The sequence below is a fragment of the Colius striatus genome, chromosome 1 (assembly GCF_028858725.1).
Source record: "Colius striatus isolate bColStr4 chromosome 1, bColStr4.1.hap1, whole genome shotgun sequence".
Taxonomy (NCBI): domain Eukaryota; kingdom Metazoa; phylum Chordata; class Aves; order Coliiformes; family Coliidae; genus Colius; species Colius striatus.
Genome location: NC_084759.1, coordinates 186,188,722 through 186,214,931, shown reverse-complemented (window position 1 = coordinate 186,214,931; position 26,210 = coordinate 186,188,722). Strand labels below are relative to the sequence as shown.

Here is a 26,210-nt window from a genome sequence, read left to right as displayed (position 1 = left end):
CACTGGCAGCAGCTTGGCTCTGGGCCTCGGCGCTGGTGCAGTCAGAAACGGGTGCTGGGCACAGCAGCACAGACTGTGCGGGGCACACAGGAGAGGTGGAGGGAACCAGGTTTCTTCTACCAACTGTAAGGGCAACCAAACTTTGAAACAAGTTGCCCAGAGCATCTTGATTCCTGGTGACCTTCACAGTGCCAACTGGAGCAGGCTGCTCAGGGCCTTGCCCCAACAGCCCCGCACGAGCAAAAAAGTTGACATTTTAATAGAGTAGAACAATGAACAACAGATGGTTAAACTGATACTTAAATAGCATTTTCTTACATTTTTCTGTGTTAAAAAAAAAAAGTTGTAAAAAGAAAGATACTATTTCCATTTTTCAGGTGGAGAATCTAAAACACTGAGAGATTGCTTTTGCTGATGATGGCAAAGCTGTGCTGGCTCCTGGGCCTGGCTGGTGGCTGAGCAGGTTTCCAGCCCTGAGCAGCAGCCTATGTGGTGCATGAGCTGCACAGCGAAATTAAAAGGACCTCAAAGGGTTGGTGTTCTGGGCAGTGGCAGGAGTCAGGCATTGGGCAGCATCTCCCTCCTCAGCCAGCTAAGTCCAAGTAGCTGTGCAGGCTCTTTCCTCAGAGGCCACAAAGAGTTAACAGTGCCTGTGCTCGCTTATCTCCTGTACAGACCTGGGAGGTTGAGGCCCGAGCCATCAGCATGAGAAGCAGCCGAGGGAGGAAGGTCCTGTTTTGGCTACAAATCATGGGATCAAACAGACAAACAGCTTCTAAACAATTTCAGCAAGGCTATGGTGCCTGGAGAGAGACTTCTGCCTCATTAACTGTGATATTAAAATTAACATTGCTGAAAATGGTAACAAGCTAAAAGAGGTGAATGCTAAATATCCATGACTCTCTTCCTCAGCTCTCCTGCTGAATCATGCTAAACATCACACCAAGGAGGTCAGAGAAGTTTGGGGTATAGAAGTCCCCAGGTAGAGGGAGACACAGTTCTTCTTTAGCTGGGATTTTAGCTGTAAGAGGTTTTGCTCTTTAGAGCAGTTGTTTTAGTTCTTTTAGCCTTTAGGTTTTTGAGCATTTTTCACTCTGCTGCTTCTCAACTCGACTTAGAGAAAGATGCAACAGCAAGAAAGAGTCTGAAGACCCAGCCAAGACAATCTATGGCTGGACTCCCTGATGGATATATCCACATTTTAAGCACCTGTGACTCCATGATCTCAATATCAATGTATTTCCAAGCAGATTGCCTCTCTACAACATTCTCATACCATGAAGTTACAAGTTCAAGTGTCTCTTTTTACATTATAGAAGAAAAATAAGAACAAACAGGGAAAGGAAAGCTATTAATTAGGAAACTGAAAATGTGGTCCTGCAGTTGAATGCAGCAGCTGGAATATTTAGATGTTTTACACAATCACCACAAAATAAGGTATACAGCTTTAATCAGGGGAAAGGAAACTAAGTTTGGCACAAGTGACCCAACAATTCCCCAGTGCCTGAATAATCAAACAGTGCCTGTCCTAGCAAGTTCTGCTTAGTGCAAGGTGGCCTCATCGTGCCCTCCTCCGCTGAGAGCCTTGAGTTACTGTGTTTAGACTGAGAATTACTATCAGTTTGAAAATAAAAGACATCAACTAGGAACTTGTGTCTGTCCAGGCACTTGTACCTCATACCAGTCTCTCGACAGTTTTAGAAAGCATCTGTTAATTTATTTCATATATATGTATTTACATTGGAGGAAATGCACAACACTGAAAATACAACATTTACACGTTCCCAGCTACACAGTTTGCACTCTCTCCCCTGTTAGGACCAGGCACTCGGCTCCTCCAGCTGTGCAGTGATGACAACATCAATTCTGAGCAGCTCAACTGGTAGGTGTGATGGGTTTTAAGCAGCCTCATTCTCTGTATGTGGTGATTGTACTCTTCAAGCTCTTAGATGGTGGGTTATTTCACTGCATTTGTATAAGCTTCTAGTAATCCTAAGCGCTGAGGTTTATCTGTTTGTGTTTTACCATGCTGTCAGTGATCCTTACTCTACAGACTTCAGCTATCCTTGTAGTAGTTATTAAAGTTGATTCGTAGTAGAAAGTCCTCCAGGTGGGGTTGGTAGCCTCTGTTTACAAGCTTTGTTACCACTGGAAGAAAAAGAAAATTGAGTTTCAACCAAGATGAATATTCCCAAATCAGCTTTGGCAGCAGCTGGGCACTTTCATTGTTAAAAAAGCACCTAATGCAGAAACCTGGAGACAACAGAAACAACTATGTATTTTTGCATAAGAAAGGTTCCCTGTCTTTCTGGAATTGCAAAGGATTCCAAATAAGATGCAAAAGACACATTATGTGTCTGTTCAGTTCTAGGTGAAAGTGTATTTATTCTAGTAAGGAAATGCTTTCTCAAGTCACATCCACATAAGACTCTGTGTTCTCATCCTTTCAACTGCCCAGGAAGCACATGAAGGTCCTCTGCTGCCCTCTGTGAGAGAAGCAGCTCTGCTGAAGTGTTCTTGAGCAAAGTCTCTTGAGAGAGAAAACCAAAGAGAAATTCCTGAGACACAAACCCCTCAAGCTCTATGAATGAACAAACTCGCTGCTCTGAGTATCCCTAACGACAAAGGGAAAATGGCAACAGCAGCTCCCTAAGCTCAGAAACATCCCATGCACACTCGTACAAAGGGAACCAGCAAGCAGCAGTAACATGCAAGGAACAAGGGGAAGTGTATAGTTAGAAGTTAGGGCCCAAGCCAAAGCCACAGAGGTGCAGACTACTTTGTATTGGCTTTCAATGGGTTCTGGATCAGCCCACTGTGAGAGAGCGTGACTGAAGGTACAGGTGTAGATGAGCAAGCACACATGTGCTTTGTAGTGCTTAATAAAGAGGGTGGAAAGAACTGGGTCACTCAGCAAATTTCCTTACGGAATGGTCTATTAATCTCTGTCCATGAAGCAACCATAGATCTCGTAGTAAGGGCTTAGGTGGTTCCCAGAGGTGTTCTGACTTCCTGTAGGATTTGGAAGCAGCCATTCTAACTCATCCTGAAATATCTGGGTTTGGTCCTTTGACACCATTTTTGGATATCCTTAAAGAATAAAAAGGGCAGCTCATTTCTTGAAGATTATAGTCTGACTAGAAATTGTTCTAGAAAAACAGATGTAAGGAAAACAGTTGGCCTTTCCTTCAGGAATGAAGGGATTTTCTGGAAAAACAACCCTACCCCAAACCCCGTGAACCCCCTCTATACTCAGGGGAAGGATTATTTAACTTTTACTCAAAACACAAGCAAGATCTTAAAGAGAACTGGAAAGACAGATAGCCATTTCTTCATGTTACAGGCTAAGCTGACAGGGAGGACAAATGTTATCACGATAAAGGAAAGAACATTTGGCAAATGACCTGTGCAGTTGCAGAACGCTTGCCTGGAGCACTGGAGCTCCAACTAGGGCTACGGGCTCACTGAGCTTTATCCAACGTGGGAATCCGAATTTTCAAATCTCATAACCATGGCAATACTCAACTAACACAGATATACCCACAGTTACTCTAAGTGCACCCTAACTATGTCTCATTGCTGCCAATAAAAAGTTCCAGAGCTCAATTCCAGAGGAAAATCAAAAAAAGTAAGTACTTGTTTTGCAAATTAGCACCACTTTATGGTCAGTTTTGGGACACCTGTGAGATTCCTTGTGTGGCCGTTTTAACCACAATGATGCAGTTTTCATTGGGGAAGCACATTTTCTGTCGCACACTGAGTCCACACCTCTTCCTACTTCCACCGTTCCCTTCCAAAACCTCTTCATTGTTTTTTCAGTTGCCAGTTGACTTTGTCATCTATCTGTCTAGAATTTATGCAGTTTCTTACCTTTGAATAAGAAGTGGGAGTAATACTTGAAGGTGTTGTACGACTGCTGCATCAGACCAAAGTTGGGATGCACAGCCATTTGCTTCCCTGCATCGAAGCTCCACGACTGAGAGATCAGCTGGCTGCGGAACTTCAAAATCAGGCTGAAGATGCTGTGTATGATGTTCATCACAGGGGCTGCCTTCTCTGTTAACAGACCCCTAACGGAATAACAACAACAAGGTTAGAAATGCAGCAGATGGAATGTACTGGTTGTAGGGATAAAAATACAAAGGGATGACAATCCTTTAGGTTTCCTTATAACTGCTTAAAAAGCCATCCAGGAGAGTGCGGGCAGCTGCAATGGTGGTTTCAAACCTGGTGCCTACACCTAACACTTGCTCTGCCGAGAATCTACTATTTGCACCAGTGCATCTGATTTCTAGAATGACATCTGCATTTGCAAAAGAGGTGTCATTTAAAAACATCATCATTCTCCAAGTCTCCTTAAACTTTAATCCCCGTTCCTCCCATCATCTGGCATCCCAACAGCAGCTTTAGGCAAGTTTTTTTCTAATTAAACCTGAAAAAGACAGACATGAAAGGACAGATTTCTTCTTCATAATTTCATCATCTCTTATCTCTCCATCTCCCTACCTTAACATTCTGGTGTATACTCTAAGAAGAAACTAGATAAACTCTAGCTCCTCTCCTCTTATTCACACCATGCCTTCTGCCCCATCTACAGTAACAAAAAGGCTAGAAGCTTGTGAATCCTAGAAGATAGATGGTCTCTTGCACTGTTCATAAATCTGGACAGAGGCATCAGGTCACATTTGGTCCTTCAAAGTCCAGTCCTGGCCAGTGCACATATATTAAAGGCATAGACAGCATTTAAAAGAAACTTCATTTACAACAGCTAAGAAAAGAATGGGGTGAAAGAAAAACAACTGTGGCAAGCATGCCCTTAGTCTTCGGGTTAGAGCTGTCCTGACTGGACTTGAAGCTGGCAGAGGCAAGGGTGAGCAGGAGCTGGAGGCAACTCCAAGGAGTCTGGGGAATTAAGAGGATGAGTAGCTAAGGAAAAACGCTGTTGTATGGACCTCATAACATGCTATGAAATTTGTTCCCCTTACATAAGGACGCTTTCATATGCAAAGAATCCTTAGCGTGCCAGGTAGAAGTCAGTTTTGCCCAAACAGGTGAGGCTACGCTGGCTGCTCCATTAACTTAAATATTTGAAGTAAGTACAGTAGCTTGCCTGAAGATTGCTTTGTTGAGGTATTCAGCATGTGTTCTGTGAATTTCTTCCAGGTTGCCTACCGAAGACAGTTTGTTTCCAAATTCACACCATGTAACATGAAGAATCTGATTAGCAATGTAACCTTGAATAACTTTCACAAAATGCTGCATTTCATGTTTATACAGCTGGAGCTGTCGAAACTGAACAGAATTGGATGCCCGGCTCACTAAAGCTGAGAACAAAACCAGAAACACATCATTATAAGCGCCCACAGAGACTGACTGAAATCAGGATTTTTCAAGGAAAGAAGGTTTCTGTTAGTGGAGTCTGTTTAAAATGCCAAGGGAGTTTCTTAAACAAGCTTTTGAAGATCAACATGAGTGTTTAAAAGCAATTGTCTAGCAGAGGGTGCTACAAGCTAAAAGCGTTTCAAGTGGGTCGCTCTCTATTTAACTCCTTCTCCTTACCAGTGCGCTTCAAGTGAAACCAAACATCCTTCAGAGTCCACACCATGTGCTTCAGCTGAAGCAGAAAGGAGAAGATCTTGTTGTATTTATTCATGCAGCTCTCAGTAATGACAATGTTCAGAGGCCAGTCAACCTACAAGGAACAACACTGCTGATGACACTACATCTTTGTTAGCAATGACAAGAACTTGTCAGTTTTTTGATGACACTACAATTTTGCTAGCAATGACACAAGCACTTCAGGCTCATGCAAACTCAGCTCTGTATTCTAACAGCGTAATGCAATGGCCAGGCCAAGTAAATCCTGGAATTTCCATCACACAATTCTTTGACTCAGTTCTGACAGGTATTCCATTACTAAGAACATATTCACTCTACCACTGTACATAAGAATCAAGGTATAATTGCAGTACTGTACCTTTCTCCATGCTTTCTTACCTTGTACCTTAGCTCTAAGCAACTCAGAGCATCAGGTGCATTGGGCTTGAACACTTCTGGAAGATACTTGAGGGCAAAAGAAAGATTGGAAGCAAGCTGGGTGTCACCATGAAGACTGTACTGTAATGCTTTATTTAGGATAGAATTAAGAACCAGTGGATTCAGCAATTCACCAGGTGTTTGTCCTGATCCAAGCTAGGAGTAAAAAAATAAACAAAATCCTAATTACAGAGCTTTAATAAGTAGTCTTGGCTCCTGAACACAGCTGAATTATTATCCTGCCTTGCTCCACCATTCTGATTGGAAGTTTCTGCTTCTGCCATAGGGATACATAAACAGACTTATTTGGATATGCTGGACTGCAGTCTGCTGTGGCTGAGGAGCTGCTACATATCCCTGCTGCAGGGAATACAGCCTTTAGGCTTCAGCAAGGCAGAAAACCAGCAACAGGGCTGGCATTCTCCACCTGACTCCTACCTGCCTGCCTCATGAACTCAGCATCCTCACAGCTTTAAAAGCAAAGCTATTTGTTGTGTCTAAATCCCCAAGTCTTTCTTTAACTGAGCCTAAAGCATTCTTAGATCCAGAGAAATACATTAACTAACTTACAGCCACGTACCTCCACTGGCAACCAGCTATATTAACCCAGGCTATCCCTCCCACCTTGCTATCTTCTCCACAGAGGGGTAAGTAATGAAAATAGTTGTCTCATCAGAGGGCCCAGCACACTCTTCAGATGCACACTCCTCTCTTTTGCAGGGTATTTGGGGTAAGAGTAGCTATTTTGCCACGCAGGCCTTTCCACTGGATTTCAGCAACAGACAACAGTCTCTTCCAGGCTTGTTGCCAGCGGAGGGGAGGAGAGAGGGCAAGGGTGCAGCAACTTTCACAGGGGAGAGCGAAATCACCTTCTATGACTGCTCATCTGGTAAAGTTTGAAATTACTCTCCTCTGTGTGCCAAATCTTTGTACTCTCTCTATTGCTGGGATTAGCAGTAGGAAATACTGCTCTCTTCCTTGGGACTGCTGTGGGCATGGGCATCCCTTCTGAGCAAAAGACTTTCTCTTGCCTCAGCTCTTACAACGTGAACAGAGTTCCTTGCTTAAGACTTCTCAACGTGGCACAAAAGAGGAAAACCAGCACACATCAGGATTCTCATTCACATCATTCCCTCATTTCCATCCAAATTAATCCAGGTGTCAAGCTAAAGCAGACAAACCAAAGAAAAGGCTTAGGCCAACAAAGCAAATACCTTCTCAAACAACAAGTCACTCAGGGACTGAGCAAACTCTCCGTCTTCCATTAACAAAAAGTGTCTCAGTGCTTCAAAGTGCTTCTCTATGTTCAGTTCCACAAAGTAGTAATCAACTATTGCTTTGTTCACAAGAGAAACACTAAAGAATAAAAACACAGAAAAGGTATTATTCTTGCTTAACACTCAGCTGTGGCTACATCAGACTAATGCTCCAGTACTTAATTCTGCTATCCAAGACAGAATGATATTCACATAAGCCTAAAAAAAGAAGATACAAAAAAATCTTCATCCAGAAGACACCTACAGCTTTACTTAACTGGGTTTTGAACAGCAATAAAGAAGTATTTTAAGACTGGCTACATGTTCTGTCTTTAGAACATGCTGCTGAGCCTGGAGCAACATTTTATCAACAGCCTTCTGTCTGTCAGTTACATGAACAGATTAAGAAAGATTACTGAATCCCTGAGAAGAATATCTCAATTGGTAAAGCTCTGACACTAGATATTGGGGCAGGTCTATCCTATAGTTTGCAGTATAGTGTAGATATTCAAGCTAGCTTTACATAATTTAACTTGCATCCCAGGGACAGGCTTATGCTGCCAGTGTGCAACTCAGGCTCTCTGCTTTGCAGAACACATGAACCTGTTTGCAGATTGTTCTGGTAGCCCATATGGGTGTTTAATGCTAAGTTAGGTAACTGCATCTTTCTACATTGCACCAAATTCTGAGTATAGTATACTCAGTTAGTAAATAGAAATCCAAACTTACAAGGAAGTAGATTCCAAAACAGGAGGCATTTCAACACATCTGGAACTGTTTTCATAACAAGCTAATCTTGTACATAGTAACAAAACCTTTCCTTCAAATTCCACTAGATATCCTAAGAAAATGGTCCAACATACATCTGATTCCCTATATATTTCAATAGTAGCAAGAACACCTTCTATGAAACTTCAGAACAGCTTTGAAGCCAGAGTTCCCACAGAAACATAAAATATATCCTGATTAATATGCATGAGCTTTCACATAATCAAAAGATTCTTTTTTTTCCCTTATCTTTCATCTACCAAATAAAAACTAGCACAAATATTCTAATTAATACACCCTCTTTTTAAACGAATTAGGAAACCAATGGCAGTACAACAACTGTTGCACAACCCACGAGTCCACAAGAGCAAACACTTCTCTCCAAGCCCTTGTACTTCAAATTTTTAATTTACACATACATTTTGAGTTTATGTTACTATTTATAATGTGAATTTGAACTTTTTAGTTAGTAAATGGACTATTTACTGAACCACTTTTGGGAGCAAAGAGAAAATTTATGAGAACAGATCTACGTGCAACCCTTGTCTCAAAAAAAGTGCTACTAAAGAGCACAGCACTGATTGCTAAATTATCAGTTCAGTATTTCTAACAAATACTCACTGAGATACAAGTGGAGCAGTAATAGAACGTTTCATCAGCACTGGCAGAGATAAGAGCTCACTCAGCTGTACAGCTGTTTCATCTGTCGCTGACTGTACCATTGGATCCACAGGAAAAGTGTATGACCTTGGGATAACGTGGTGCAGGAGATGAGAAACTGGCAGTTCTGCTAAATTAAAAACACATACACACATTTTAAGTTATACTGGGGAGGGCTCATCTCTTCTCCCAAGTAACAAGTGAGAGGACAAGAGGAAATGGCCTCAAGTTGTGCCAGGGAAGGTTTGGACTGGAGATTAGGAAAAAAATCCTCCCCTAGAGGATTATTAAGCACTGGAATGGGCTGCCCAGGGAGCTGCTGGAGTCACCAGCCATGGAGATATTTAAAAGCTGTGTAGATGAGGTGCTGAAGGACACGGTTTAGTGGTGGGCTTGGCAGTGTGAGGTTAGTGGTTGGACTTGATGATATTCAAGGTTTTTTTCCAACCAAACAATTCTATGATATTTAATCAATTTGATAATCTGCTTCTACCAAACTTTACAAACCCCTCTGGGTTAGAAAATCGTGTGTCAAATGTATTTCTCATCTTTGTGCACAGAAGAAAATTGTTTGGCTAAAGCAGTTCACAACATTAGTATTTCAGGTGTTATTTCTGGCACTCGGCTTTCTTGCTCAAGTTTATCACATCTTCTACTGACCTAGTGTTCCAACAGTTCTACTCACACATCAAATCGTAGCTATCTTGGTATTTTTCAATACAATACTGATCTGATAAGGCTTTCAAATAAGCTTGTTCTTTCTTCCACGAATCTTCTTCTCTCCCTTCCTCCTCCTTCATCTTGGGAGCATTAGCTTCAGAAAATAAAACTTCTTGAGGCACAGTATCTTGTGCAATTGCTTTTTCAGGTTCTTCTGTCTAAAACAAACAAACAAAAGGACAAATTTTATGAGAGATGCTGGCTTTGTCTACTCACACTCAATGTGTTCTTACAGGTAATCGATTAGTTGTTCCAGGTGAAAATTAAAGAGCTTACTCACCTGTACCCTTCTCAGATGTAAAACCAATATGGTATTACAGAGATTGTTAGATTAGGACAGAAAGTTATTACCTTAACTGCCCCGTGTTTAACCCCTCAAAGAAGCCTTTTGGACAACCAGTATGTTTCTTACTTGTAAGCTCTGTGAGGAATCTGCACAAAGGTCTTTGTTGACTGCACTGGCAACTCCTGCAGGAACAAATAAATTAAAGACAGCCTTTACTTAGATCTGCTTTATAATACTTCACTCATACTTTGACCTGCTCGTAAAGTTTTTTAAAGTTTCTCTACAATCAGAGAAACAGCCACTCCAATAACAGTCCCTCCCCACAGTCCCACCCAGGCAGCTTCATGTGTGTTCTCTACAGAGGTCACACAAGGTCCTTGCTTCACAAAGTTTCACACTGGGAATTTTTTATGCTCTTTTTCTTGTATATAGGAGGCAAGGCTACGTTCAAATTCTTTTCTCTGAATTCTAAGCTCAAGAGTCCTAAGAGTCATGCAAGAAATTAGGTATTAAGTACCCATTTTGAACATAAATATTAACAGTTACTTTCATGAGCCCTTAAAGAAATGTTGCCTGAATAAACTTAATTTTGTTTTACCTTCTTCTTTCTCTCCCATTATATTTTCTTTTTTGTCATCTTTAGTATTAGCATCAGGAAAGACTGGGACACCATCAGGTGACTGTGACTGGGATAAAGTCTGTTCCTTAACTTGTGACAGTTTTGCCTCCTTTCTGCTCCCTTCGGCAGGCGATAATTCTTCACTGTACAGAAGCGTCTGAACTGTGGAGTCAGACGAAGGGCCTGAAATGGTTCTACGATGAGGTATTGGATCATCTTCTGTAGCTGGGGCCCACTCCCCTAGTTGGATGCTTGACTGGGACGCGTGACCAAACGGGCTCCAACGAGGTTTCCCAGGCTCTGCATCTGAGACCAGTTCTCCGATGGCGATGTGTGCCTGCGAAGCGTGCCCGTGGATGTTCCAGCGGGGTCTGGCTGAGGCCACCTCTGACACGTTTTCACCAACCTTGATGTTGGCATCAGACGCGTGACCGTGGATGTTCCACCGAGGCCTTGCAGGAGCCACGTTTGACACATACTCTCCAATCCGGATGTTGGCTTCCGAAGCGTGGCCGTGGATGTTCCACCGAGGCCTCGTGGGCTCCACCTCTGAAGTGTATTCCCCAATTTTAATGTGAGCTTCAGATACGTGCCCATGGATATTCCACCGGGGTCGGCTACGTTCAACCTCAGAAGTATAGCTGCTGATTCCTATATGAGAGTCTGAAGAATGCCCGTAAGGGCTTGGCTGTGGTTGGTAAGTGTCCACATGAGGTACGTACTCTCCCACTCTAATGCTGGCATCAGATGCATGTCCATGAACGCTCCACCGAGGCCTTCTGGACTCCACATCAAATACACTTTCTCCAACTCTAACGTGTCCCTGCCAAGCTGCAGATGGTCTGAGAACTGTATTAAAATCATACTCGTTTTGCTGATGCAATGGTGCGTTGTCTCCTCCTTCCAGTGCTCCCCTCGAGACAGGCTGATCTTCACATACTTGAGAAGTCTCAGAAAGATCCGAGTTAATATTCCGGAATGCCTCATCTAACGAAGATCCTTGTACACTAACGGCAACCGGCTGCTCATCTTGTGGCTTTGGTAAGAAATCTTCTATATTCACATTGGATTCAGGCAAGGAATCAGCACTGAATAGAGGACTGCTTGCTTTCTCTGAATTTTGAGGACTGCTTTCAGATCCTGCTGCTTTGGGCTGAAAAGGCTGGTCAGCATTACTATTTGTTGTCTCTGCCACAGGCAGTGCTTTGGCAGCAGAAGCAGCATCTTCCAGTGCAGGCTCAGATTCTCTCCTTCCACCTTTCTCATCAGAATGCAGAGGTTTCACAGAAGACACCTTAAAAAAAAAAACAACTACTATACTGTATGGCTAGTCACATAATCGAGCTACTTATTAGGGTGCCACTTTATTACATTTAAGATTTAAACCTTCCAGTTTCTCCAATGTACTACAAATAATGTGACACTACTCACCCTGCTGTTACAGTAAACCTTGTGTTTACTGAATTGAAATGAACCATGAAATGAACTCCCTTGAGGGAAACTTGGAAGAGCAGCCTGGAGTTTATGTAAGAAAATACACTCACCTGTGAATGTGGATCTTTCACAACAGGGTCTTTATCTAGAGCCAACTGGCACTGTTTATAAGGAATAATATCTAATTTTCTCCTGTAGTTTCCATCTGGAAGCTTTTCAAGCATTTCCTATAATTAAAAAACAAAACAAAACAAAAAAGCAAAGTCTTTAAGTACAAAATACCAAATCTTCTGAATTACATTTCTTAAGCCTTTTCAGAAGATACCTCAATTCGTTTCTGATCTTCTAACAGAAACTTAAGACGAGCTGTTTCCAACTTGTGTCGCTGGATTTTCCACAACGCTCTTTGCTCCCTACGGGCTGCATCATCAGAGAGTTTGCTATAATGGTCAATCAATTCCTGCCTAAAGGAAGGTAAAAATAAAGCTAAGTTACAGATACTCACATGTTGATTCTCATCTTCCCTTCTAAAGAATAAGACCTTTTAGCACTTCAGAACTGAGAAGCAACTTCTTAAAGTACACGCCAGAGGCTTCAATCACAGAGAATAAACAGATGGGGAAAACAGAACTGTAGTCTTGGTCAATATGTATTTCTGTAACTATTCTTGGTAGATCATTTGTTTAGCTTAAGTATCTTTAGATATAAAAGAAGAAAGTAAAACAGAACAAGATGCACAAGAGCAATTCAAATAATTATCAAACTCCTCTGTCTGCTTTTTACTTCTGCTTTGACATACATGTGACCATTTTTTCTGTGGGATCAGCTTTTAATTGTAAGACACAGTTAATTTTCTTCCTGCAATTCCGATCATAACAAAACCCAGACTGAATAGGGTTGGTGCAGATTGGTGGCTCCCTGATTTTTGGGCTATTAACCATTACTAAATCACAAAATTACTCATAGATTACCAAAAATCCTTACATCCATCTTTGAACTGCAAATACTACCCTTTTAGAGCACTGTCTGGGAACTGCTAGTACCACACATTTTAACACACAATCACTTTTCCTGAGGCCCTTATGATGGCTTGGGAGCACCTAAGCTTTGGGAGACTATTCGGGTGCATTTACCTTGCCTTTTTTTCAAGTTGTTCTTCTAAAGCTTTCAGTCTTTTTTCTCTCTCTCGGAGCTCTCGGGCATAGCTGAAATCATCATCAATCTCCTCTTGCTTGATCGCAAGGCGACGCTGCAGAAACATTGAACATTTCAAAAAGCTGCTCTCAATACCGGCTGTAACACACACACCTGCAAAAAGTTCTTATTTGTACCCCACCAGCTGTTCATTCCATTTCAGCACAACAAATTGAGATACTCTTTCAACTATTCACCTAAGAAACACAGCTGGCTTTTAGAAACACACAGAGAAATACCTCTTGGTCTTTTGCAAACTGCTCTTTCAGCTTCTGAAACTGCTCCCGTTTCTTTGCATCCAAAGCCATTCGTTCTGACATTTGCCGATCTGGATTAAAATAAAGATACTGTGAAGTTTACAGTAACTAACCCACTAGAGAAGAGCTGAAACACCATGGCAACTTACCATTAATGGCTTGTAGTACTTTGCTAGCAGTTTCTCGAGCATGCACAATTAATTCTTGTTTGGCTATTTCGACGCGCAAATCCTAAAAGAAAAAACCCAAAATATAGGTGGCATTATATTTTTCTATTATTTTAGACTTGAAAGTACACAGTTGCAAAGACAGATGCACACTTTATAATGGCTATTAATCCATGATTACAGTATAGAAATAAGAATAAAACAATTGATTGAACTGAAAGCCTGCAATACTGAAAGTTGATACTCCAGATCCTAAGGCAAACTGTATTCATACAACATATACACTACATTGATGGCATCTGAAATACAGAAATCATAGAATCATAGAATGCTAGAATGAAAGGGACCTTTAGAGATCATCTAGTCCAACCCGCTGCAGAAGCAGGTTCACCTAGATCATGTCGCACAGGAAATGAAAAAAGAATTAGCTATACAAATTACAGTCTTACTTGGTCACTAATTAGCTTGCCACACTTGTTACATTGGAATCTAACGATCTTTTCAGTACCTTCCAGTAGGAGGGCAAATCTGCTGCTGCAAAGAACTAAGATGTAAGTCTAAACTTCATTTAATATATGAAAATGCCAACACATGACAACACACTACCTATATGTTTAAGGTATTTGGCTTATTTGCTGCAATAGCAATTCAAACAACAACAGACTGATGAAAAAATTCTGACCATCAATACAAAAATTAGAAGTTAGCATTAAAAAAACCCATAAAAATCCCAAGAATAAAGGTCTTTTTTCTTTTGATGATTTACCTTTTCCTCCTTGCTTATGGAACTGTATCTGGCAATCCTTTCCATCCGACCAACATACACTGCACAATCTCTCTCTATTTCTTTCAGCTCCTCAAGTGAAAAAATGACTGAAATCCGGGGAACAGGTATATCTGACCAACATATATAATGCTGAAAAAAAGAGATGTTTCCTTTTCAATACATTTTTTAAATGGTAAAATGTTAAGATTATGAACTCTCATTATATATTTTTTTTTAACTTAGCAATGCTTCAAAATACTGGAAAAAGCCTCCACACAGGATCTAAAATGCGTACTAGCATCATCAGTTTTAGCATTTACACCACTCAAAGCAGGAGATAGAGGTATAATGTTCCAGAACTTACATCACAGGTCAAGTTATCTGGGTCTCCTCCTTCCCACTGAATTGGGTAGGAACCTAAACCATACATTTATAGTGGTCATGTTCTAAATGCCTAACATTTTGTTTTTCTGAATATCCAAATTAACTGAGCCTGAGTAACACAGCACTGAATGCATCTCTTCTTACACAAGGTAGGTTTTGTTCACTTGTATTCCCCACTGAACCCCACTTCAAAGGAACTGTCTGGAACACAATTATCACACATCTCCAGGGGAAAGCTCCATACACACCTAACTCTGAAAAAAAGTATGGCCAGTGCACATCACCTGTTCTCTAAGCCAAGTATCTTAGGTCTTTCTGCTCCACCACAACATCCCTAAATCTCTGAAGCTGTTCTATTCAGTGCAGAAAACAGTTAAGTGAGCTTTAAGAAACCAAGAACAAACAAGTGTGGTCACACTGCATCCCCCAGTCTACTGGTAAAAGCTGGAAGATGGGATGCCCGGAGCTGTGCTCCTGGGACTGTTAGCCTAAGCCAGCTCTTCAGAGCATTATCATGGAAAGGGATCTATCTGAAAGGGACTGGCCCTCTCAGATAGATGGAAGACAACTGAACCTCAGTGCCTCACATGCTGGGGGAATGTTCTTTTAAGATACTGTGTTAGTGACCACAACACTGTAATTTATAAAGGAAATTATGTCTGACACTGTTTTACAAAAAGCCCACTACAACTGGCACCTCTGAGTCATGGTTTGAGAACAGCTATCAAAGCAGACTCAGGAGAAGTAGCAGAGGGTCACTTCACTTGAGATATTAGGCTTATGTCTGACATCTAATATCAAGTATCTGATAGTGAGATGCTCAGCTCTGTCAAGACTGAGAAGCTCTGATCTTACGAAGAAAGAGAATACTAGTTACTTGGGCAAAGGTTCCTGTAGACTTCACACACCTCTGTGGTTAAGACATGCATAGAGAAGAGGGAAAGTAGTTTAACAGGTTTTCCTCATCAAGGACAAGGGTCGTTCTCCAAAATATGAATAAACAGAACTATTTAAGCACTTCTTGGAAATATAGTGATAGAGCTGAAATACGAGAGTTATGCAGGACTGAGCCTGGTATGTGAGGTATGCAAAACCAAAAAACAATGGTGTGAGGCGTGTGAAAAATGGAAGGCACTGGCTTGGAAGCCTGAAACATTTCTGTCTTCAGTACAAAGGAAAAAAAGACATATGGCACATGCATCAGACAAGATGAATGCTGTTGAAGATTTATACTTCTTGCAGCAAGGTGTTAGTGAGTAGAGTGAGTGAGTAGACTCACTCACAGGTACCTGAGTAAGTAATTGCCTTTCATGAATCAACATTCCACTTATGCAATGCTAGTTTTCAATAAAGGAGAGGACTTGCTAAAACCCTATAAACTTGCTCTAAAGAGACATGATTTTCTCAATGTAATAGGAAGGAACCAAACCAAAACTTACCCTGGGACAGCACAATTTCAGCAAGTTTATGGTTTTCCCACATATGTACACGTCATTAGCAATATGTTTAAGAAATATAGGGACACAATCTTCTACTTCTTTTGAAATCAAAACGTAACCATGAGTCCAATAATGTTTATCTATATGTCAAACAAAAAGATGAAAGCATGTATTTTAAATTACTTCGTTAACAGCACAAATTACATAACTTAGAAATGCCCCATATACATACTGTACCTCTGAAACAAAGATAATCCTCATTCACCTGGATCATAAATTCTCCATAAGTGTCTCTGAATACACCACTGTATACCCAATCATAGATAAACCTAAGAAAATATAGTTGTACAATATTGAAAATCAATCTTCTCAACTTTATTATAATCAAACAAGAAGCATATTCTTTAAAACATCAAAACACACAAGCTACAGGGAGGACAAAAACCAATAATTAAGTACTGTCACACTGATATTTAAAGATACACAAAGGACTGCATCTCTACATTTTTCTTAAAAGAAACTATCTTTACATTGAACATTTCAGTAATAATTAGTTAAGATGAAAGAACACTGCCTTATTTGAAACAATCTTTATTTCTGTATATTAGTTTACTAAACATATGTTAACATTTTTTAGAAATCTTTGGAGCATATCAAAAGCACAAGGAGAGACAAGCAGGAAGGATTTACTTTAAAGAGAGGTAACTTTAGCAGGGAGAAACTGAAAAGGTATGAAACAAAGATGGAACACCAAGCACTTTTTCCCTGGACCTAGAGATGTTTTTATTATACATCCAACAATTAGAGCCACTGGTTTGAATAGTTATTCATGTTTTTATATATTCTCTCTGTGTGGAAAAAAAAAAGTGAAGAAGAAAAAATTACAGTTATCTGAAGCTACAAATAAAAAGTCTCCAGAGCACCTTGCAGCTAATCTTTTCTTTTTTTTTACTGGTAGCAACATTAACACTGTTTCTAGATGTTGACTCAGTGTGACAAACAAGAAGCATTTAGCACAGAAAGTACCATTCCATTTTAAGGTTCTAAGCAAAAAAGTTACAAACTTTTAAGGTGTTAAATCTGATGCATCTACAATTTATTTGAGCAACAGTTGCTATAATTTCTTTCAGATTAATAAATGAATGAGATAACACTTCCTGTAGATAACGGAGGCCTCTTTCCATTTGCAGCCCTGATCATGTATCACTGATGTTTTGATAGAGATCTGCAACAAATGTAGGAGTCAATGCTGTAAGTATCACGTACTAGTAAGCATACTTTCATATTTTTTAGGTTCCTTGTGATGCCATGACATCCTGCTCTTGTTATTTCAGAAACCTGACTACCTTCTATAAATTGCAGGGCAGGAGCTGTGAAGGTATTTTCACAAGTCTTCTGATAAACCCAAAATTAGAATAATCCAATTAACATTTTAATGTTGATGGGAAATAAAACAAGAAGGGTGGTGTGGGAGGAACCTTAAATTTAGAGCATTTTGACAGCTTTTTGTTTTTTTCTTTCTAGTATCATCACATCTGTGAAGTATCCCTGTAAACTGATGATGGACTACAGCTATAACATGTATAAATAGCTATTTGAAAAAATATAGAATCTCTTCAGACATTTAGAAACTTAATTTCTAAACTGATGTGAGTTGCTTAACAAGACTTGTACTTCCAATTGTTAGTCACTTCTACTTAATAAACAACAGATTTTATCTTTTTTTTTTCTAATTTGCTTGCTGAAAAGCTGACAAGAAAAAGACAGTGGAAATGTCTTTTCACCAGTCTGTGCAACACCAAGAGAAAGTTGTTAGTTGCCAGTTTCAGGATTTTAATACAGGTATAGGAAGAAAAAAAATAGAAGTTTTCCCAAGTCTTATATTCCAGTGTGAATTGCCAGGGCCAGCAGCAAGAAAGATGTCATACTTAAATGCATTTATTTGCTAATCTAGTCACACATAAAGCCTCTATGTTGTTATTGAGCTGGAGAAGAGAGGGAAAGAAGAATTCAGCCACATGAATTGATTTTGTTACATATTTTACAGGTAGAGTCACATCTTACATTTTCTATGAAAATATTAAAAGCCATTGTTAAATTAGCAGAGTTATTAATCAGAATACTAATAACTGCTCTTCCACACGATTATGCAGAGAACATAACGGACATACCTTGTGTATGGTTCACAGCTTGTCTTCAACAGAGACAGAAGAACTGGATAATGCTCGTTGCTACAGTTGTTGAGAGCCTCTTTGTACAGATAGGAAAGCAATTTAACACCCTAAAAAACAAATATTCTAATATTAGGCAACAAAGTTCACATAATCTTTAACAACAAAATACTCATAAATACATAGCTGTGCATGCTTCACTAGATACAGAAGGCAGGATTCACCTCACTTCCTCTAGCTATCTGCAGTTAAGATCACTCTATCTGAGCCAGTTACCTCAAGCTCACTTCACAGTCACTGGAGGGAAACAGGTACGCTTGGAGTTGGATTCATTCAACTTGCTGCAAACAACTCCTTTAGAATGAAATGAAATGCACTCTAAGACTTATTTTGGGTCCTTTGTTTACAGGAACTGAAAATGCAGGACAAAATTCCAAATACTAAAATATCTGGAGATAGGATCATGGCATTCTAACTGGAGGTCCAAGTTCATAACTTTGATAGCAGAGAGACCACCACTAAATATTTCAGAATCACAGAATGGTAAGGGTTGGATGAGACCTTTAGAGATCATCTAGTCCAACCCCGCTGCAGAAGCGGGTCCATCTAGATTAGGTCACACAGGAAAAAATCCTACCTAATGTTTGAAGAATATTAACACTGTAACCCAAACCAAACACAAAACCATGAAATTAATTGTCACCGTAGGAAATGAAGCACCAGCTCCACCACTGATCCCCAGCGCTGTTGTTCCTATGCCACAAAGTTCAGCTAAATACCTAAAAAACAATATTAAAACATAGGTAACAATTGCAAGCCTCTGAGGTCACAGTGATGAACTCTGCTACAGCCCTACTGCATCAGCTGAATGGTATCAGGGATAAAGAAACTGAATATGAAAACCTTACATGTTTTCCCTAGAATCCTCTGGATATAAAGAAATCTTTCTGTCAGAGGAAAAATACTGAAAGACTTTGTAGGAATGCTGGAGCAATACTGTCTCTTTTAACGTGTATGAAATGACAGACTGCATTTCTTCTGCTATGAAAAGCTTACATGTTTAATATTATCTTACCTCAACTGACGACCTAATTTTCTGAAGAGAAAGCTGATTGTCAGAAGACTTAAAGTAGGAGGTGTTGACAAAACACAGGCTCGGTAATATTGAAGGTACTTTCTCAGCCCACTTGTGAAAGCCTAGTATCAAAAGAAAAGATTTGAAGTCTTACTGTTAAGGCTGTTAATAGTCAATCTACGTCTTTCATCAGTCTCACCAGCAAGAAAGCCAACCTTTTACTGAAATAATTTGCACATGCAGGTAAGAGGGACTTGTATACCCAAGTAAGGGGCAAGTAGAAGTCCATGCAACTTCAGATATTCCAAGCAGTCAGGTGACTCCTCTACACTCTCCATACACCCAATGCAGGGAGCCTGCTCCCACACAGTATAATAAAGCATCTTGGTTCGGCTTCTTTGAATTGTCCCTTGAGGTGGACCTCTAACAGCTATAACATGAACGTAGTAAAACCTGTTTCCTTACTTTCATGCCTGAATTGGGCACCGGAGAAAACCTGCCTATAACTATTTCTAATGTGGTAAGGGGAGAGACCTCATACAACTTCTGTTAACATTGCTGTATTCATATATTCAGAATGAATACATTTTCATAACCAATCCTAACTTAATTCTATGCATTAGCAATAGATGAAATCACCTGATATTACACAGTGTATGCACAGTTCAGCATAATATACAGAGGACTGACAGAGAAAATATGCACTTAATTCTGAACTGAGAAACAGTAATTAAGGCAGTATATTAAGTGTTGTATCTATTTTTGGTTTGATTGTTTAAATATATATATACATAAAATATTAAGGAACTTACTGTACTTTAATTTTAAACACCTAAAAGCACTATTCCTTTAGTCCCCAACAAGACAACAGACTAAAGAAACCACACTTCAGGTAAGGAAGACCTTTTGCCATGTGCTTCAGTGCAAGAAAGCACTAAGCACACAGAGCTGAGATTTAAACACTGCTCTGTACTGACCTGGGATGAGCATTACACTTAAAGTGCTTTGCAGTTCTGCAGAGTGCAGAAATTCCAGCTTTACACAAAATTAAAGTTGCCTTCTCTATCTAAGATAATGGGCCCATTAGAACTAGATGATTTAATACAATTGTTTTACCTGAAAAACAAGTCCTTTGCTGTAAGAAGAATCTAGAACTGGCTGAAGAGAAAAATGACTGAGTCGTGTGTAATAGGTTCCATACTCTGCAACTTCAGAGAGCAGGTTGTGCATTGTCTCTGGTGAGGTTCCAGATACATATACCCCCTCCTTTATCACAAATGTCTGAGCAGCCTGAAAGGATATGAGAGGTAAAAAAAACAAAAGCAGATTCAAATATTTTTGTGTCTGTGTTCTGATTTAAAATAGCAAACACACACAAAAAAGACAAGCAAAACTGCAGTTTAGATACTCTGGTGACTGAGATGATTTAGCCAGGAGAGTGTGATGAATGTATTAAATGGCAGCAAAATTTCAGCAGTGTGAATCGTGTTTTCAGATATACAGAATAAGAGTCTATCTAATTCCTTAAAGCAAATCCAATCTACAAAACTATTTACACATCTACTCTCAAGCATTCATATACCTGTTTTCACTTACAGGACTACAGATACTCAGCCTATTGCAACACCACCATTATTGCAATACTGTTAGGTCCCACTCAACCTCTTAACAGTACCCACAACTGCAAGATCTCATAAGACACAAACATATGGAAGAGGAAACGTCTACAGAGAACAAAAGAAATGGACGTGACCAAGAAGTGCAGTTAAAAATCTCGCATACCTGATTGAGTGAAAACGTGGTGGACACCACACCAATGAGGACGTTCAAGACATCCTTAACCAGTTCAGGTTCTTTCACTAGCACAAGCTGTGGAAGCTGAAGTACAGTATTACTAAACAGCTGCAATTCCCCTTCTCGAAGTTTGTAAAATTTGTCAAAGGCTTCTCTCCCAGCTTCAGTAAGATACGGTTCCTCTTTTTTACCAGGCGGACTGTGCCAGAGTAAACACAACATTACAAGGTGACTCTATGAAAAGAAAAAAATGCATCTCCTACAGAAAAAAAGGGCATTTCCTAATTTCACACAGTCAGTATTGACCACAGAAAAAGCTATAGTAATATGGCACATTTTGCAAGGGAATGCATATTCAGTCAAAGAAATCGCAGCCCAAACTCAGTACAGTGAAGAAACAGATAGAGGATTTGAACATTGGGTTACAGACAGAAACTTTGACAAGAAAATTGCCAGCTTCTCTCGTGGCCTTCCCTGAAGCGATTTTTACCTTAGGAAAATGAGGTCCATATACATCAGATTTCCAGGGTCCACATAATACTAATATTCAAGTATGTTAAAGAGCAATATGCTCAAAATAATAAAATGCCTTGTATTAACACATTTTAGGTCTTCTAAGTGAAGATTCCAGTTCCTTCCAAATCAAGTTCTCCCTCCAGTTCTTCCAAAACTTCTGAGTTCTAGTAGCTTGAAAGCACTAAGGCATATGCTCTCTTTTTGACTCTAAGATCCTTACTGTCTAAATGGTAACAACTGTCTTGTACTAGGAACAAAGCTAGAGCATGCTACAGTGGCTTTGAAAAAAATCACATCAGAGAACTGAGTTTCTGAGCTTCTCAGGCTCAGCATTGAAAAAGTGATGTATAACACTGCAACAGACACAAAGAATGGCAGGGGTTGAAAGGCACCTTTAGAGATCCCCCTGCCAAAGCAAGTACACTTAGATCAGGTCACTCAGGAACACATCCAGGTGGGTTTTGAAAACATCCAGAGAAGGAGACAGCACGACCAGCCTGTGCCAGGGCTCCCTCACCCTCACAGTGAAATAGTTTTTCCTTATGTTAAATGGAACTTTTTGTGTTCCAGCTTCATCCCATTACCCCCTGTCCTGTCACTTGGATACAACAGAAAAAAGTGATGTCCCAACTCCTGACATCCACCATTTAGATATTACTAGATTGTTTCTTAAAATTACAGAAAACAAAGTTTCTCCAAGAATCGGGCAATTACTATCCATCAGGAATGTAAGGAAGATACTTGCCATACCTGCCTTTTCTTTCCCCTTCCATTTTAGGGAAGCTAGAAAGGTTTATCAGGGCTATACAGGGCCTTCTCTATGGAGATGTATCTTCTACTCAGCAGCCAAAAGAACTAGAAGTCTAACTACACCATCAAGAGACCTGTTATAATAATTGCTGGTTTGGTTACAGACAGGTAAATGCAATGCAATTCTGTACAAAACTGGCAAATACAGGTTTAATTATTCTAGTGCTCTACAACTACCACTTTCTTTTTTTTTAAACAGAAAATATGGAATAATTTTAGACTGAGATAAATTGCTTCGTGTGCAAGAAATCGTATCAGTTAGAAAAATGCTGATTTCACACTAATGGCAAGTGTCCTCACAACCCCTTCAGTATTTTTGACAAAGATGAATTTGTTTTCTCTCTTCCTATGAAACAGCTAGAATCTAATGCAGTTTGTTGCAACTGCACAACAATTCTCAATCATTAGTGCGGTATATTGAAGTTGGAACTAAGGTGAAATGCACCTTCATACATTTACATAGTATGCACAGTAGGTTTGCCAGTAACATCAGACACTTACTACCCAATTCTTTCCCAACATCTTCGTTTGCTGGGTCCATAGGTAAGCACCGCATCCCACAAGTCTATGTCTGGAGTCATGCTTGGCTCTGACTGAGAATCAGGAGTCAGATTGGATGCCGACTGGAATCCCTCATCTTCTGACTGGTCTATACTTTGGGGAACCTGTCAGAAAGAGTTCAAATGTTATACATAAAAACATTCTACTGAAAAAACATACACTAATGAGGATGACACTCTGCTGTCATTCCTGATCAAGCCACTCCACATGGCTGAACCTGTGTCATCTACCCTCCTTTTACATGTATTTTAAGTTTTTCCTGTAAGCACTCCTCATTTGGTAAGTCTTCCTGAGTACTAATGTCTATACATAAAACAAACACTATCAAAATAACATACTAAGTTTGCTGCTGTTAAAACTTGAAACTTACTCTTTTGGCAAGCATATAGCCCTACAAACTGAGAATCTGAAGTCTGGCTTTTCAACAGTATGTAACACTAATAAAATCCTACTGCTCTACATTTTATTTGAAAAAATGATCCAGGCCCTAATTCTCCCAATTTGTAAACATTTTGTTATCTATGACTAGCAGTTTGGTCCCTTATGACTACTCATATGCAGGAAGCTTGCAGGTGTCCAAACAGCTGATATGCCACATCCTCGACTCCCACTCAACAGGGGCTGTATGTGCACCACAGTATTCAGTTTTAGTAAGAGACAATCACATCCACACAACAAGCAGTATTTTCTTCAAGAAATCACATATTTTCCTGTCTCATGGAAAGACTACAGCATTTACTCAAAAAGGTTTTGCCTTCCCCATGTTACAACTTACATCCATGTATGCACACTGAACAGCACAAGGGTTTTCTTTCTTAATGTGCCTGCCTTCAAGTTTCAATTAAGATCTCAAGTGAAGGGAATTGGAAGAGCTATCCATATGTTAGGTAGAGGGAATAAAACGAAGATTAAAAGTACAGAAGAAAACCTTACCTATACACAGTAAAAATGGACAGAACAAAAAAAACCATACCCCAACAAGTTTATCTAGTATCCCTATGCAAATAAAACATAGCAAAAAATAAACAGAAGGGACAGCACAAGGAGGGGAAAGGTACAGAAGAAACTCTACACATCAAAAAGGTAAAGGTACAGTGTGAACTAGGAGGTTCTATGGCATACTCTAACTGAAAAAAACAATGTTTTAAGATACATAAGTTAAGAAGAAAATACAAGTTCCATAAGGTAGTCTGAGGAGCAAAACATACATTCAGACAGGAACACTTATACAGTCAAGCTGAACAGGAAAAAATAAGCAGCAACACAAAGTAGTTCAATATGCAAAGCAAATATACGCAAAAATACGCAAGTAAAAGTTTACTAGGGTGAGGAAGGCACACATATAGCTGATGGCTTAACTCCATAAAGCCTATAGCCACATGATGGGTTTTTACACAGTTATAGGACAAGAGCAAGGTTTCTGTTATCATCCATCTCTGTATCCACAAAGCTGTTCTCAGCAAAGAAAAGGATCCCTGCTCCATGTTTAATTCCGAGACTGTAGTATGCTTTGATTACACAAGAAACAACTACCTCTATTTTAAACTGCAGTTTCAAAGTGGCACACGGAAAGCATGCATACACTCTTAAGTCCAAAACAAATGATACCATACTTTAATAGCAAGTCCAGACAAATCTGCATTGTCAGGCACCGGTGGCAAATCCAATTTGATGTCCATATCATATGTACGGCTATGAACAAGGGCACCGAAGAGCGAGACCCGTGTTTCTTTCTCAAACCTGTCACCAGCAGGATAGTTCTGTGAGAACAACCCTATAGCAGGGAGTCCAGTGCCAGGGGCAGCCTCCATTATCTGAAGCGTCTTTTGAATTGTGTCATTGAGCTGACACTCTTCGTTTGTTATCAGGGACTGTATATCAGCTTCAAACACGCTTACGTCGTAATAATCATAACCCTGATATTTGACATTTCTCCCAACGTATTTGTTGTTCAGAAAATAGTCCTTTTTTTGTGGTACAAGCTGAGGAGGACCTGTTCCAGCAAGCTGTACTAAGAGATCCAAGACAGAGTTAACTTCAGTAAAGGGTAAGCATTCAGCTGTTTCCAGTTCCTCCACAAGTTCCTCCAGCCTATCTGCCTGAGCACCGAGGCCGCCAACTCGCAAATTGAAAGACACCATCAAAATTTTGTTTTTCACTGGAAGCCTGGAAACGTTTGATTGCAGCTTACGAGCCTCATCTTGAAAAAGGTTCGTGAACAGGGCATTGTAAGCAACCCTCTTCAGATTTTGCTTAGCCCTTCTCTTGCTGATCTTCTGCCTGCCCAGGTGGACCTTCCATGGCAAACCTGCCAAGTGTGCTTCACACAAATCATTGAACAACTGCGTAATGCTCTCCATTTCAAACCCAATTGTCGGGCTACAGCAGTTACAGCCTGGGTCTCTGGTTTCATGCAAAGATCTGAAAAAAATCGGGAAAAGGAAGAAACACTTGTGATACATACAACAAATTCATGAGCATGCTTTATCTTAAACTGACAGGGTCTAAAATGAGAGTGAAGAAAACTGACCTGGCACATATTTAGGACATGAGCTATAAAAATAACACTGTGACTTTGATCACAAGCAAAGTGATGGTGGTACGAGCCTAATTCTGGACGTCTGATTTTGTTCAGCAGACTGAAATAGAACAGAAAAGACTGTCCTGATCTAACATTCACGTGGGAGCACCTCCAAAAGCTTTACCACTCTAGCTTTCCTCAGGAGACATCCACCACCTCCCCACAACCCGCACTGTGCCCTCAGCAGAAGCCGCGGGCCGGGTAAAGAGCGGGTGACGAGATGTGGGCAAGAAGATGTGGGTGCCAATAGTGCCGGGCAGCACAGAGCCACCTGCACGACTCCGGCCATCCCCGGGGCGGCTCTGGAGCAAGCCCCGGCGGACCTCCCGGCGGGGGCTCACCCCGAGGATCAAGCTGGGCCCAGCCCCGTCCCCCCGAGCAACGCGCGCCAGCCTCCTCCCCTAGCCCCGGCCAGGGCGCGCCGACCGCATCGGCTGCCGCACCCGCACACACCCGCCCCGCCGCCACTCTCTCCGCCGCTGCCCTACCTGCGGCGGCTCCGGCAGCGGCTCCCGGGGCGGGCGAGCGGGCAGGCGCGGGACCCGCCGCCGCCTCTGCCCCTCAGCGCCGGCCGCGCGCACCGCCGCTGACGTCACACGAGTGCGCCCGGCCGCGCCGCGGCGGCGGGAGCTCGAAGCGGCCCGCGCCCACAGGCACGGCGAGCGGGGAAAGGCCCACGCACGAAACGCCACTCGGGCAGGGGCAGGTGACGCTCC

At 40.8% G+C, this 26,210-nt stretch overlaps 1 protein-coding gene and 1 long non-coding RNA gene across 3 annotated transcripts; one reads left to right on the top strand and one right to left on the bottom strand.

The window, feature by feature from the left end:
* Positions 1-1,092: 1,092 nt before the first annotated feature.
* Positions 1,093-9,652, top strand: LOC133628800 (uncharacterized). The gene is made up of 4 exons (XR_009820848.1): positions 1,093-1,882; positions 3,852-4,092; positions 5,164-6,925; positions 9,589-9,652. It is a non-coding gene; the product is annotated as an uncharacterized LOC133628800 (long non-coding RNA).
* TUBGCP6 (tubulin gamma complex component 6) lies at positions 1,502-26,065 on the bottom strand. 2 transcript variants are annotated; one of them, XM_062018231.1, is made up of 27 exons: positions 25,983-26,065; positions 24,527-25,334; positions 22,854-23,017; positions 21,015-21,225; positions 20,349-20,522; positions 19,233-19,354; positions 18,861-18,936; positions 18,158-18,267; positions 16,224-16,315; positions 15,987-16,126; positions 14,164-14,313; positions 13,380-13,461; positions 13,213-13,301; positions 12,913-13,028; positions 12,105-12,243; positions 11,890-12,006; positions 10,325-11,639; positions 9,853-9,908; positions 9,406-9,598; positions 8,682-8,850; positions 7,251-7,392; positions 5,998-6,192; positions 5,560-5,692; positions 5,111-5,324; positions 3,871-4,070; positions 2,928-3,090; positions 2,064-2,148 (listed from the first exon to the last, which is right to left on the bottom strand). In XM_062018231.1, exons 2-26 carry the CDS (start codon positions 25,271-25,273, stop codon positions 2,939-2,941), a joined length of 5,298 nt encoding a protein of 1,765 aa, XP_061874215.1. In that variant the 5' UTR covers positions 25,274-25,334; positions 25,983-26,065; the 3' UTR covers positions 2,064-2,148; positions 2,928-2,938. The 2 variants fall into 2 exon arrangements, with proteins under 2 accessions (XP_061874223.1, XP_061874215.1); XM_062018239.1 differs by lacking the exon at positions 2,928-3,090 and having other exon boundaries at positions 1,502-2,148.
* Positions 26,066-26,210: the final 145 nt, after the last annotated feature.

Excerpts from the sequence above, each read along its gene's own strand:
- TUBGCP6 (XM_062018231.1), bottom strand. The coding sequence starts at position 25,273 with ATGGAGAGCATTACGCAGTTGTTCAATGATTTGTGTGAAGCACACTTG. Across the intron at positions 23,018-24,526 it reads TGTCTGGACTTGCTATTAAA|GTTCCCCAAAGTATAGACCA; the intron begins GTATGGTATCAT and ends TCTTTCTGACAG. Across the intron at positions 20,523-21,014 it reads CCACGTTTTCACTCAATCAG|GCTGCTCAGACATTTGTGAT; the intron begins GTATGCGAGATT and ends ATATCCTTTCAG.